Consider the following 14612-nt stretch of genomic DNA (forward strand, 5'->3'; position numbering starts at 1 on the left):
CCCCAGGACCTGCTGCTGGGGGGCACTGGGGTGCACTGGGCTGCGGACGGGGCGGACCAGTATGCAGCTGGGGCTCCGCTGCGGGATGGAGATGGGGCTCAGCAGCGGGAACAGCTGGCTTTCGGCTCCGCCAGGGAACACCCGCCCGTTGCCATGGCGACTGCATCCCCAGGTAAAAGGCGAGGGGTACCCAGGGATGCTCAACAAAGGGACCCTGGCAGCAGCATCTCCTGGTTGTCTCGTTCCCGTCCCTTCCCCGGTTCTTCTCCCAGCCTGGCTGCTTGGAAACATTACTAACGAGTTAGTGAGTGCATGTAGGAAAACAGAAAATAACGAGCAATTGCGGCCTTTGCAAACAATAATTTTTGCTGATGTGGGGGAGGGGGGATGCAGGACCCAGCCAAGTTCCCTAAAGCTCTTTGCAGTTTGCTAGGCACAGGACATCCAGATTTCAGTCAAATCTTGGAGGACATTTGATTTCACCTGACTTGATGGGGCTCTGTCCTCATTTGTCGTACACCTGTACACATCTGGAGTGACAGATCTCAAAGGAGTTACTTCAGCTATTCCCCATGCACCTGGAATTCCTGCATGGCCCCTTATGTTAGTTCAACATGTAGCTTTTAATGGAGTGCCTATTCTGAAGTGTTTGTGTATTTTCTGCATGCTTTTGAGACACACCTATTTAATCGTGGACTTTTTGGTTGCTGTGTTTTCCTCCTTTTGCTTTTTTAGGTGTATTTGACTTAAGGTGCATTCAGTTTAGCTAGGGTCTGCAGGTTCATTGATTTTCAGTTTACTTTTGCGATGTGTTTGATTTCCCTTGGTTTAGGGTTCCTTTCTTTAATGGGTGTATTAATAGCAGGTGTATATCTATTAAGGAACCCCAGAAGGTTTCAGCTTCCAGTAGCTCCTGGTAGAAATGTTTGGGGAAAAATGACTCTATTTCCTTTTTGGTGACACTTCCCTACTTTCTTTCCCATTGCCACCCATCAGAGAACCCAAATAACTAAATAACCCAGCCCTGGGGAAGCTGGTGGATCCCATCGAGATTCCTCTTCACTGGGAAGCAGATGTTTCCATTATACAGCCTGACAGCATTAAACTTGTCTTGAGTAAGTTGAGAGTCAGGGCTTGGGATGGGAATCGGTCTCCATTATGCAATAGCTGCAGGAGCATTAGGAACTGCGTTTTTGGGCTGAGTCCTTTCTGATCCCCTCCAGTCAATCAGCACAAAGAGTAGCTGGCCAGAAACAACACAGTCTGCGTGACTGTGTATTATTCCACTGATACCCATCTGCATGGTTTTTTCAGGGTTTGAGTGTGCATCTGTGCATGTGTGTGCTCTCAACATGGATGTTTCCCTGGTGCTTGTCTGTCTGCTTGATGCTACTGAGTTCAGTAGTAAAATGGGATCTAACGCCCATTGGCTGATGTAGGCAATGTTTTGCTGTTTTGTAGCTTTGGGCAGGCAGCAAATCTGCTGATGTGCTGATCATTCGCTGATCTGAGTGGTAGGTTGTGAAGCGTGACTTTTTACTGGAGGGAGAGGCAGATGGCTTGTAATGTAAGGCTGTTCTAGGGGCGGGGGGCGGGTGTGTGTGAAGAGGGGCAGGATTGGGGGATCCAGGTAGGGTTGCCTCAACAGTATAATGACATGAAGAAGGGGGAAAGGATCTTGTGAGCTTTTGTTGTTCACTGATGGATAAAAATATGGCCACGGTGAATCTTAGCGTACAGAACAAAGAGGGGTGGTCTCTTAAATAGTGTAAATCCCCATTAAGTTGAATGACTGTGATACTGCTTACATTTAATGAAGGATTCTTCAGGCTTAACCTGATCTGTAGATTCAGGCTTATAGAATGCAGAATAGGCAGAATAGACAGGATGAAAGAATGAAAGAATGAAAGAAAGAAAAGAAAAAGAAAGAAGAAAGAAAAGGAAAAAGAGAAGGAAAGAAAATAATTTTCGGCTTTTGGAATCCTCTGCAAAGGGGCTTTAGACACGTTTGTTTGCATGTGTCAAACTGTAGCAAGGTGGGGATAAAGTGAGCAATACAGACCTTTTTTGGTGTGTTCTAGCTGTAGATTGACAGACTGTCAAATTAGCAATATCATAAGAGTAGTAATGTGTTTTAAACATTTCCCATTTTGTTTTTCCTGTTTAATAAAGTAACCGTTGTGTGGTTTTGTATGTGTCTAGCTGACCATGGCAGACAGAGCAGCATCCCAACCAGTGCAGTCCTGCGCACGCAGTCTCCTTTTCTGTTTGTGGCTGCAGCACCTGTATTTCTGTGCCACGTTACCTAGACAGCTACAGCTTCCGCTCCCTTCACTGGGGGAAGTAAATAATTTCCCTATTCTCTCTGTGTGACTAAACATTCTTAAGTTGCTGAATAAGAGGTCTGTCATATTGCTGAATATCTAAAACTGTCAAGTATTTCAGAAAACTCTTTAATTCTCCTGCTCAGAGAGGGATTCCTGCATGTTCCTAAGCTGTAGGAATGGACCCGGCAGGAGATATCTAGCTCCAACAACTTACAACACTGCCATAAACTGCCATAAACTTACAACACTCCCTATACAATGGGGCACCTGGGGACACTTTAGACAAGGAACAATGCATCCAAACAAGAGCAAACTGGACGGTATGTTCTCCAGGTAGTTTTCCGACACATCCTGTATCTTCCTCCACACCTCTCAGACCAGTCCTTTTTGTGAAAAACATGGTTATGCTTTTTGAGGCGAGAGCAGGGTTTGGAGATTGAGAGATTCTCCCAGAATGAAAATAACTGAAAATAAATGGTGGGAATTTGTCACAAGCTGTACAGAAGTTTTCTTATACAACCTAAAAATTTGCAAACTTTCCCTGATCTTGGCTTTTGTTTTAAGTTTGAAAACCAGCCAGGGATTGTTGAAAGGTTCAGGAATATTTTCAAGCTGCCCATGGGCCCGGCTTTGAGCCAAACTGGCTGTGTGTCAAAACCTTGTGAGTGGTTTCTGAATGATGAAAAGCAATGGATTTCACCCCCCGTTCTTCAGATCAACCAAAATCGGCAATGACTTGGACTGCAGAAAAAAATTCCCACGAGGAGTAGAAAGCTCAGAGATTTGTCAAGCAAAGTCAGGGCAATAAGGAACTGCAGATCCCACGTCTGCTTCTCCTCCTGCAGAGCTACAATGAAGACCGACTCCAGTAGCTTCTGGGCAGGGACAAAGCAGTTTCTTTTGCTCTTATACTTGGCCCCTGGGTTTTGCTGAAAACGTTTCTCTCCCTCAAATGGAGAGTTTCTCTTCTTCCCAAAGATGAATTTGGTTCAGGTTGAGAGGAGCTTGCAAGCAGCTCTTGCAAGGACTGGAGGCTGAAGCAGTCCTGAAAGGCTGGTAAGCAGTTGCATGTTGGTGAAGAGAGCCCCATGTCACCCAACACACCATCTGGTCACAGATGCTGTTATTTATTTTTATACGTCAATAGTGATTAAAATTCCTTGAAAAGAATTAAAGAATTATTTCCAAAAATATTACACAGGCTACCAGGCATTCCCCAGGATAAATACATATGGTTTCCTTTAGAGAAATGGCAAAATGTAAGAATGGACTGTTCTTCCACGGTGCAGGTGTGTTTAGGGGGAAAAGAGGGGAAAAAGGGCAGGAGCTCATTCAAATGGTGATTCCTGTGTCAGGATCTGGGAAGTTGTATGCAGCCTTGTGCATTGGTGGATATCCGCCGGGTGATTTACAGGCAGCAGTGGTATGTCCCTACGTCCGTGTAGCTGAGGCTGAGAGAGCTGCCAGTGAGCCCTGCAGGCTGATGCTCACGTCAGGATACTCTTTGCCTTCAGACTGGCCACAGCAGTCAGGACATCCCTGGCAATCCTGCCCCACTTCCAGCTGCCTCCAAAGACAGGTCACAGGTGGGGTCCAGCTGCCCAAAGGAGAAGTTGCCAGTTCCACAGGAGATGGCATTAACAACTGGGACATGTCTATGGGGACACCATGAGATGGCAAATATGGCCTATGGAAACCCTTCTGGAACAGTAGCCAGGGGCTGGTTGGGATCCCCTGGGGTACCTCAGTGGCACGAATGTCCTATGATTATGGGACTGAACGACACACATGTGGTATGTGCCAGCGAGGCAAGGTGGGAAGGAGGGACTAGAAGCTGCTTGGATGAGGCAGATAAATTGAGGAGCAGCCTCTGCCTGCCGAGGAGCAGTGAGATACCAAATCCCGGGAGCACTTCATGCTCTGATGGGTGTAGATATAGCACACAAGACCATGAGTGGTCCTGGCTCCTGCTGCTCTGTGATGAGGACAGGCTGTCTAGGCTCAGTGCTTTTAGTAAAGACATTTTTAAAAAACTGTTCTAATTCATATGATTTGTAGAGGTTGAGTTTGAGAATGTGTGCCATGTACCCACATGCTGTCACCACAAACTGACCCACCAAACCCCCTGCCAACTAGGGGCTGCAGTGAGATGCTCCTAGCATAAGCCTGTGTTTATACTGGTAACGCTTCACCTGTAAATCTCAATTTATATGTTTCTCTCCAGTTACTGGAGAGGGTGAGTTACTGGCGGCTTTACACCTCAACGTGAAAGAGATTTTTGGTGGTTTTCAGGCAGCTTGGGAGCCCTGTGGTTCACCTGGGTGGAGAGAAGTGGGTATGGATGTGAGCATCTGCACTGCTTGGGTTTGGCCCTGGTGCTTTTTGGGGATGTCAGAGCACAACCAAATGCAGCAGGTTCCCCAAGGCAACTGCCTCAGCTGTTCTTTGTGGCCTTCCCACCCGTTTCCAAGTATTGCTTTAGCAAGAGCTCCCCCTCCCTAAGCATCCATGGCAATGTACTGCTCAAGGCCATGTGCACTGTAAAGGCCAAGATCCAAAACCTGGTTTTTCAAGTTGCTGTAGAAAGAGTCTTGATAAGGTGGATTCACTGACCTAAGCATATGCCACAGGGGAGCCTAAGCAGCTGTTTGGAAATACGCCCTCAACTGCCAGGCAATCTTGCTCAGATTTAGCCAACTGAGGCCAGATTTAATCTTACTTTGGAAGAGTATATATTCATGCCAATTCTATTATTGACATTTTAGTCCTTCCTGATTTAGAGAATTGAATTTATTTTTTCTCTGCTCCCTGGGTTAGTCCCTCAAAACCTCTGACATACTGGTGGGAGTGAGGGTGATGGAGATCATTTGGTGGAGGTTCTCCCCATCCCCTGGGGTTTTGTGAGTGCAAGTGGATTTTGCAGAGAGGGACAGAAACACAGTGGATTTCTTCTTGGATCCTTCTATTCCTGTAATTCTCATGAAGCTTGACAAAGTGGCCATTTTGTCACAGCCCACAATCAGTCATCTAAAAAAGATTCCTGTTGAAATACCATCCTCCATTCCCACTTGGGTAAAGTAGAAGCAATGGCTCCTGTTGTGCTCCTCCAGCAAGTGCTCTGCATCTGGGGGTGAAAAGTGCGATTGGAGGTGCATAAAATCTCCTGGTTTAAAATCTGTGCAGCAATGTAGTTCTCAACTCCATGCAGATCAAAATGCAGCTGTCTTTGCCCTGTTCCCCACAGGGATGCAGGTAGCTCCATCCCCACTTTGACTTCCACGGTGATGGATTTTCTTCAGCCTTCAGGGCTGCAAATGGCTTAAGAGGATGAGGCAGATGAAAGAGCAGAGTAGTACCAGGGAGGGTGACTCACCTGCCTTATTTTACTCTTCATCACTTGGTAATGAAATGTTTTATTTATAGGCAAGGAACTGAGGAGGAGAGATTGGGGAGGAGGAGAACAGCATGGAGGGGAGAAGCTTTGGATGTCCCAGTTGTGGCAAGCATTGGGTTTTGCATGTTGCAGTATTTCCTGGGCTGTGAGTCTCCCCTGCGCTAGGTGGTTCACTATGTCTCACTGGTGTGAAGGTCCTGGGAGGCACATCTGCCTCCCTTTTTCTGCAGCTCTGGAAATGCCATTCAATGACATGTCTTACACCTTATTTTTCACCCCTCAAACTGTAGTGTGCAGTACATGCACACTAAGCATGTGCTCTCAGTCTGCCTGGGGACGGCGACCCCAGCAAATGCCTGGATGCTGCCTCTGGCTCAGTCCTCCTGGAAAAGTTTGGGCATATCCCACAGGTCTGCTTATCATGTTCTTCACAGACTGTCCCATGAAAGGATGCCGGCCCAACTGCGTGGCCTGGATTGACCCGCAATGCTCAAGACTGGCGTTTGGCTCTGCTTTAGGCCCTGAGACCTGATTTGTCCCTAAGACCTAATTATTTTGTGCACGTGAGTTTTAGCTCGAAGTTCCTGAAATACCCAAGGAGTTGTGCTGCAGGTCCACATCATCAACAGGGAATGGAGGTTTTTAAATGTGTGACTTCTTAGGAATTTGCCTCACTTTCCCTCCTGAGAAGTCGGTACCTCTAAAATGGGCCAAGTACGCACCAAGCCTTTTTCATTTTTAATGTAGCATTTATGTCCTTATGTCTGTTTTTCATGTTGTATTCTCTTACTGCCAGATCAGGGCTGCTTACAAAATTGTGGGGGTTCTTGTTTTTCTTGGGTTGTTTGTTGTTTTTTTTGAAAAGAAAAGAAGGCCATCACATAGCAAACCATGTTTCAAGTAATGAAGCATTATTTGTAACTAGTTTTCTAATTTAGGGAAAATAAAGTATGTGCTGCTGTAGACTTGGCATGATTCAGCACTCAGGAACACATCCCACATTTAGTATTCTTATTTTTTAAGACAATTCAGATTTATGGTCAGCCTAATCTTCTAAGAAACCCCATTCCTTCAACAGTGAGAATAAATTCTTGGCACTCATCTACAAGACAAGACTCAAAATAGAGGGGACCTTAATCACCTATTTCAGTCCTCATTGTTTCAATAAAGTATTTACGATCCTAATTATATGGAACATAAGCACATTATTAACTGCTTAAAAAAATTAGGATAGTCTTAAGCATATGCTTAAAGGTGAGCATGTGTTTTGCTGAATTTAGGGATAAATGAAGTAGGAGATATATCATGGGTAAATTGGCTTTATTACCCATTAGACCAGACCGCTTCAGGTCACTTGTGTGTAAAATGGAGGCACCAGCACTTACCTATCTCATTACAGCACTGTGAAAATTAACATTTAAAGACATTGAAAATGTGGAATGAAAATCATTATAATGTTGTTGTTGTTGTTGTTGAAGTTGATTTATTGTGTATGTCCAGGTGAGACTAAAAATTGTTGGAAATGACTACAGCTTTCATAATCCTGTCTCTTTCAAATATTAAGGTATTATCTCATAAGCATTGGCTTTATATTTTAATATTGCTTAAAAGTGTGCTTTTCCATCTTTATTTAAATATCAGCTGCTGAAAGAGTTCTTTGAATATTTCTTTCACTGCTGTAATGAGACACCTGCCCTTGATACAGCCTCCAATTTTTCATGAGATGTATCAGAAAAGGTAGCCAGTTCTTCTGAGATTATTTTGACACAATTGCCATTAACAGCTGCAGCATTCCCAACATCTCCTTCACGTAGCAGTGACTCCCGTCCCAGATGCGGTGCTGCAACGGGGTGTTTGCTTGGGTACAGGTGAGGACGGAGCACAGGAGGATGCTCGCTGAAGGATGCTTTCTGCGCCGGGGTGACTCTGCAGACCCATGGAGTTATGTCAGCACTTAACTGTGCCATTCAGGACATGAATTATGTCTTATTTTTCAGCAGTGCTGAATTTATTAACTGCAGCTGATTTATTGTTGGTAGGTTTAAAGACATTGAAGGGCTTCTTAACTGCGGCCAGTAAAAAGCAAATATATGGGTCAGCCTTGTCAGACTGGAAACCTTCCTGCTCCCAGGCCCTGGGGATCTTGTGCTTCTCTTGTCTCTGAGGTTTTTTTCCGTGTAAATATCAGCCCATGTCTTGGTTGCACGTGCGGGTGCCCCTGGGTGAGTCCTGTGACCGAGGAGGAGGAACTGCGGCACCAGGGCACAGCCTCTGGCCACGGGGCCGTGCAGGAGCCTCTTGCTGCCAGTGTTGGCAGTGCTTTGTCTCCCAAACACAGCCCAGGGAGGCTGTCCCTCACCCCATCGAATCATAGAATCATAGAATCATAGAATCATAGAATCATAGAATAGTTTGGGTTGGAAGGGACCTCTAAAGGTCATCTAGTCCAACCCCCCTGCCGTGGGCCGGGACATCTTCAACTAGATCAGGTTGCGCAGAGCCCCATCCAACCTGATCTGGAATGTTTCCAGGGATGGGGCATCTACCACCTCTCTGGGCGACCTCGGCCAGTGTTTCACCACCCTCAGCGTAAAAAATTTCTTCCCTATATCTAGTCTAAATCTACCCCCCTTTAGTTTAAAGCCATTCCCCCCTGTCCTGTCGCACCCTTCATATGCACATAACAAAGCCGCAAATGCAGAAGTTACAGATCTGAACGACATCCCCAACCTTTCCCTGCTTGCGCTGTGTTAGTCACTGGCTGTACGACCAAAGGGCCTAAAAATCCTCAGTCTGGGCAGCCTCTGCAGCACAGCTGTGCAGAGAGGGTCTGCAGACAGCCTGAGCCATTGGAGTTTGTACTGATTTTCTTCTGCTGAGCCTGGCCCCTTACACACTGCTCCCAAAAGCACTCGGGGGTACCTGTAAAGGAATTGGTGGAGAGACAGAATGCATTTATGGCTTGCAATCAGCAAGGGAGTTTTGCCCTTTACAGGCCTAATCCTGCCCCCCAACTTGGAAGTAGCAAGGCTGATGCAGGGAGGATGCCTACACCCCCAAAGACAGCATTCTGCATGCCAGGGAGGTGGGAAGTCCCTCATCCCATATAGGTCCCGACATGCACATAGCCAGCAGAGCAGCTCTGCTTGGAAATGCTTTTAATCCCAAGCTCATTGGCAGGCCAAAGGGCTAGATCCTGAGCAAAGCCTGAAAGTTTCTCTAAGTCTGCCACCACCGAGCAAGTGTTCACCCGTATTCGGGTCAGCTGCGTCCCCCTCCCTGCACGAGGAACATGCACTGAGGCCACGGCCAAGGTGGGAGGTAAAAACCCGCAGCAGGCAGACCTGGGGAGCACAGTGCCTCATCTCTGCTCTGATCTACTGAGCAGCATCCCCATGTGCTTTGTGGGAGGGTGTAATGAGGTTTCACGGGTACTGTCTCTCCACTGACTACTGATGTACGGGGGGGTCTGAATTCCAATAAGTCTTAATTAGGTCTTTCCCTTGATGTCCTTAATTTAGAAGCAAAAGAGATGCACTTGCTGCTCATCTGCGTAGGAAACGTTTTGCATTTCAGGATATTTTCTTTCCTATTGACTTCAGCAGTGAAGCGCAATGCAACACGCTGGAAATTAAATGTGCACTTCAGCTGAACTGGAGGCTTAACTGCTCTGTGTGCAGGTGTAGCTGCATGATATGCACAGTAATCGTACATTATGTGCAGACTGATGGTAGTAAAAAGGGAAATGCTTTTTCCCACCCCTTATAAAAGTTATAAAAATGTAAATCCCAATTTTGCTCACCATTTTTTCAGCTGTAGTTACTGCTCATCTCTGTCTTAGGATGTACCATGTTTGCCAATTTGTTGGGTGTTTTTCCTTTTATTACAAAGGTTTATATTTTTGGTAAACATCGCTGACCAAATAGATGCTGTAAACTGCAATAATGCTGTGTACTAAACTTTAATTGAGACAGTTGCCTTTGATGTGGGGGCTGACCTAAAGCTGAGGCTGGTTTCTCTCTTTTGCAGCTTTTGCAGTTGTTTAAAAAAACCGTAATGCAGCATTCATGTTGTTGCTGTTTTCTCTACTGCTCTAGCAAAAATATCACTGTGGTTGAATATAGAATTGGCTTCTCAGGACCCCCTGGTTATCCTCAAATTCTGTGTGTGTAATCTGTAATTAGTTTATAGGAAAGGTGTTGGGCCCAAAGGCGAAGCTCTAAGGTGATGTCTGAGAGTCAGGAAAAGTCCTGGAGGAGTCGACCTCCTCTGAACACATCGTTTATGAAAGAAAATAGGGTTTATCGCTTTCACTGATCAGAAATCCTTGTATCAAAATGGGTGGTAAGTGGCATCCTGGTTACAGGCACGATGGGATTTTAACATCGCTGAACAATTTGGAGTAGATCTTTAGTAGGTGGTATCTAATTCTCTACTTAGAAATTTTCATGTGTGTTTAATGTGGGTACATTGCATGCAGGATTGAAAAGTCAAGAAAGCAAATAATTGCTCGCATGCACAGATATGGAGTCACTGAGTAAAAACTGGGTTACTTTTACATGTGTGAAATAGGAACTCTCTCTGCCTTTGAAAATGCATACCTGTCTGCTGGCGCCAAGAAAAAAGGACCAGATTTCCTGAAATTTAATTTTTTTGAGAAACTTACCCATCAGACAAAAAAATCTTTCCACAAGAGATACATGGATTAAAATAATATTTTAAAAAATAGTGAAATCCTAGAAAGCAGTGTATATATTTTCAAATTATTCCCAAATCAATTCATATGTTTCACCTTATTTGGCTGGCAGCAGTGTTTAGAAGTCTACCTTGTCTACATTTGGTTTTATAGTAGGACGTTTATTCCAAATACACATAAATTCCATTTTAAAAGCACTAATTCTGGCCTGCAAAGTTCTCTATTGTATTTTAGAATTGCCATGTCACGCACGTTTTTTTCTGTTTTTTCCCCTACCCTAAAAAATACCACTGCAGATTACGGTGGATCATCTGAGCAGCTCTCATAGTAAAAGCCAATTGCCAGTTTGGGAATTTTTTTCAAAGTCTTTCTGACATTAGCCTTTATAATTCAGTTGCTGTGTAGTAGAAGTTCAGGTCAGAGATAAGGAGACAGGCTTGGGGGTTTATGCTGTGTAAAATATATGCAATCTGCTCTCACTTTGAACGTGCTAAACAGACCATGTATAATCCCTGGAATATTTGGTAGATCGGCTAGGCCATGAAGATGGCATTTGTAATATTTGTCTAGCTACATGTATTTTTACATGGTTGTCCATCTCTATGCCATCCAAACTCTATTCAAAAGCAACCTGAGGAGAGCGGGCTGAACAAAGAATGAGAAGAAAATGTATCATTCCCAGTAGGAGATTTCAGAGTTTGGGCTTCTTTTTTTTCCCCTCTCTCTCTGCTGTTGCTTTTTAATGAATCGTTTTTCTAACCTACTTTAAATCAAGCATCTAGCATGCTAGATGTTTTGCAGATGAATCATTCTGTGCGATGCACTTATGCATATCTGCTGTGCAAGTACATTGTCAGCTTGTATTTGATAACATACCAGCAAACAAGATTTGTTTTTTCTGGAAGCTTGGGATGCTAGCATCGTTCTCCAAGTGAGAATAATGCAACCACTGTTAATAAATCAACCTGGGTCTGAGGGTGTTTCACCACATTCGCTGCCTCCTTGATTAGCATTATCCTCAGAGGTATAAATTAAAAAGGAAAATATATAATCTGGGAAGCTTTCCAGCAGCATCTTTGAAAATGTGAGCTCAATGCTTTGCTGAGATTTCTTTGGTGGAGGAATGCTAATAGCAATGCTGAAGATGTGCTCTGATTGCACCCTAAAGAGTAGGAAGATGCACAGAATAGTTCCGTTTCTTTTTCCTTTGTCGTCAAGATAATTTCTTTTGCCATCTGCACAGGATGAATCTTGAACTGTTTCTACACAGTTCTGTGAACTTGTACCAGAAGTCCAACTTCGGTCGCTCCCTTTTCTACTACTTGTTCTCTTAGTCTGACATCTGCGTAAAATATGTTACATGTTTTCCCATCTCAGCCTGCAGATAATTGCCTGCAGCTGTTAGCAGCGAGTGGACACGGTCCCTCTGCTATATCGGTCAAAGCCTGAGCTTCAGCAATAAGGGTTTCAGGAATTTCTTCTGACTGTTCCTACAAGGTGTCATCACAGCCGGGTGGTAACTCCTGACGCCTCCTTCCCCGCCAAGGGAAGAAAAATGTGCTGCAGAATGTGCTGATTTACAAAAAATATTTCACAGGGAGGGTTTGATTTTAGCAAAGTTCCAGCTGTGCTAAATGAGCAGAAAAGGGATTTTTCAGCATATCAGCAACATCTTGGAAATGGAAATGCCACATCCTCCAGCACTTTCTTAGGAGTCAGTTTTCCCCTGCCCATAACCCGCTTCGGTCTTTGGTATTTACTGGAACCAGCAGTTTAGCAAGACTGTAGTACTTGGAGCCTTGCTTTATAACGTCTCTGTGTTTCTATTTGCTTTCTCTTGGCCAGCTCTCTGCCAACATCATCCTATTACTTTCCAAGAGACGGTGAAAAGCGCAGAATGCAAGACTAAGCTGGTGTTCCTCAGGTTGCATTTTGGGGAGGCGTAAGGAAGGAGATACCTTTATTACTATTTTGCTGATGGGACTGTGGAATGAAGGGTCTTACCCCAGCAGCTGCATTTGAACTAGGTCTGGCTCTGCTGAGGCCAAGGCAGTGCCAGGCTGCTCCAAAGGAGTCTCGGCTTCATCACCATTGAGTCAGTTTGTGGGGCCTCTCAGGCTGAGACTCCAAAAAATCATTCCTCTCTCCTGAAAAATGTAGGGCAGCTATTTTTACTTAGGTGCATGAAGATAGGTTTTTTTTTCCCTTCCTGTTTTTCACTTTTAAATTCATATTAAGGATACTTAGTTATGTTTTGCGAAGGCATTCACCCTTCCAGCTGAACAACATAGAGGGAATACCATGTGTTATTTGCCGTCTTACTGACATTGCTAAATTTGCTGAAGCAACATGTTTCAACATTTCCAAACATTTTTCCTGTGGAGCTTTCTCTTCCATAGAAAGGTTTTCTGTTTCCTCTTGATTTGAGATGAAAATAAAATTGAAAATAATATGAAATTTTCCCACAGGACAGAATTTCTTTTGCAATAGCTCCACTTCCAGCTAATGTCAGGAAAAACACAAACAACCGCAGTCAGTATGCTTAATTTCAACCCTGCATTTGCAACTTATTCTTTGCCGTTGCTGTCTGAAGAGCAATGACATCAACACACTTTATTCTCAGCTTGAAAATACCCATTAAATCCAAGAGCTAGTGCACTAGCAAGTAGGATTTGTTAGCACCTATTTAATGCACTCATCAGGAGTGTGACCTTGGTTCTCTGTCACTGGTGAAAATGAAGTTCCCTCCTGGTCCAGTCCATCTAATTGCTGCTGAACTATAATACCAAGCAGGTTCTTCTGTCTTTATGGCAGATGAATTTGCCACCACCGTGGTGAAAAAGGCATGAAGCCATCAGCGTTCCCCAACCTAGCAGCTGCCCAGCGTCCTTGGATTCAAATAATTGTACAGTGCTCCTTCCCTTAGGCACTTAAAAATGTGACTTGCCTATTGGTGCTGAGCAAGGGAAGGAAAGCCAGTGAAGACAGCAAATCTGACTCTTTCTTCTTAGGCTCTATACAAGACAACTTCTTTTTTAAAAGCTCTCCCCTTCTCACTTTGTGTGAGCAGGAAAGCAGTGCAGGCTCCTCCGTGAGTGGGAAGTGAAGTCTTTAGAAGCCATCAAGTTCCCTTTCCTGACCCTGCACTTGGAGCTGCAATGACAACCGCTTCCTCAGCCTTGCTGTGCTGTGTGTTTTAACCAGCATTTTAGAAAAAAAACGGGCTGTTCTAGAAGTTTTCAAACAATTTCAGTCCCATTTAGCTGAATGGCGGTAACCGCCAGAGCAGATAAGATCCGAGGCTTCCCAAGAGTCCTCTGCTCCTGCCTGCACCCAGCACCAGGTGCCCCAGGCTTTTGTGGCCTTTAGAAACAAAAAAGCTAGATATGAACAAAACACCATGCTGCCTGCAGTGTTGCTTGCCCAGGTTTCTGGTCACAGCTGCTCTGCTGTGCCAGGTACGAGCCAGTTTCTGAGAAGATGGGTTAGAGGAGCTGGTTTCTAACCTCGCCCGACAGAAAGTTGAGAGGGAAAGGGGTGTTTGCTCCTGGTGCTTGGGGCAAACAGCCAGGAGAAATGAGCTACATTAAAAGTCAGTGTAGGCACAAGGAAAAAATTGTATAAATTGGACAGGAGTGTTCAGGCTGGGGACAAGAGGAAGTCAGGATGGAGAGAAAAACGAATACAAGAAGAAATCCAAACTACTCTCAAGAGGAGCCCGATCAGTTTATGGAGGGAATTAGGTAATGTGATGCTTGTGGTGGTAGGGGCTTAGGCTTAGAAACTCAGCAGGTGCCTTCCTCCTGCATTCATGAGCTCTGGAGACAGACTTTCCTAGCAAAACCACCCTGCCCCCCCTTGGTTTAGTTGGAGCTATTAACATAATTTCTCTTAAAAAAAGCTTTTGAATGCATTTTACTTTTTCAATTCTTTCTTTTACTCAACTGGAAGGGCATAAAATCCCCATTCTTCAAGGTAGAGACAAATTTCTTCAACCTTTCACCATGCAAGTACTACCTGGAGGAATGCTGTGCCACAGCAGGACCTGGTGCGCGGGCTTCGCTCTCCAGACCCTTGGAGATGGGCCAACCTCTCCCAGCTCCTACATCTTGCACTGGGAAAATACAAGGAAGACCATGTAAACTCAGAATGATCTTGGCCGTCTGTATAAATGGTTTGAGTAAATACGAAGGGG

At 44.7% G+C, this 14612-nt stretch overlaps 1 protein-coding gene across 1 annotated transcript in view; it reads left to right on the forward strand.

The window, feature by feature from the left end:
• Positions 1 to 153: 153 nt before the first annotated feature.
• Positions 154 to 14612, forward strand: part of RTN1 (reticulon 1) — a 125448-nt gene continuing 110989 nt past the window's right edge. The window contains exon 1 of the mRNA XM_009332739.1: positions 154 to 172. Within this exon, the coding sequence (XP_009331014.1) occupies positions 154 to 172 (19 nt within the window). The remainder of the gene's footprint in view (positions 173 to 14612) is intronic.

Source organism: Pygoscelis adeliae, unplaced genomic scaffold (genome assembly GCF_000699105.1).
Source record: "Pygoscelis adeliae isolate BGI_AS28 unplaced genomic scaffold, ASM69910v1 Scaffold179, whole genome shotgun sequence".
Taxonomy (NCBI): Eukaryota; Metazoa; Chordata; class Aves; order Sphenisciformes; family Spheniscidae; genus Pygoscelis; species Pygoscelis adeliae.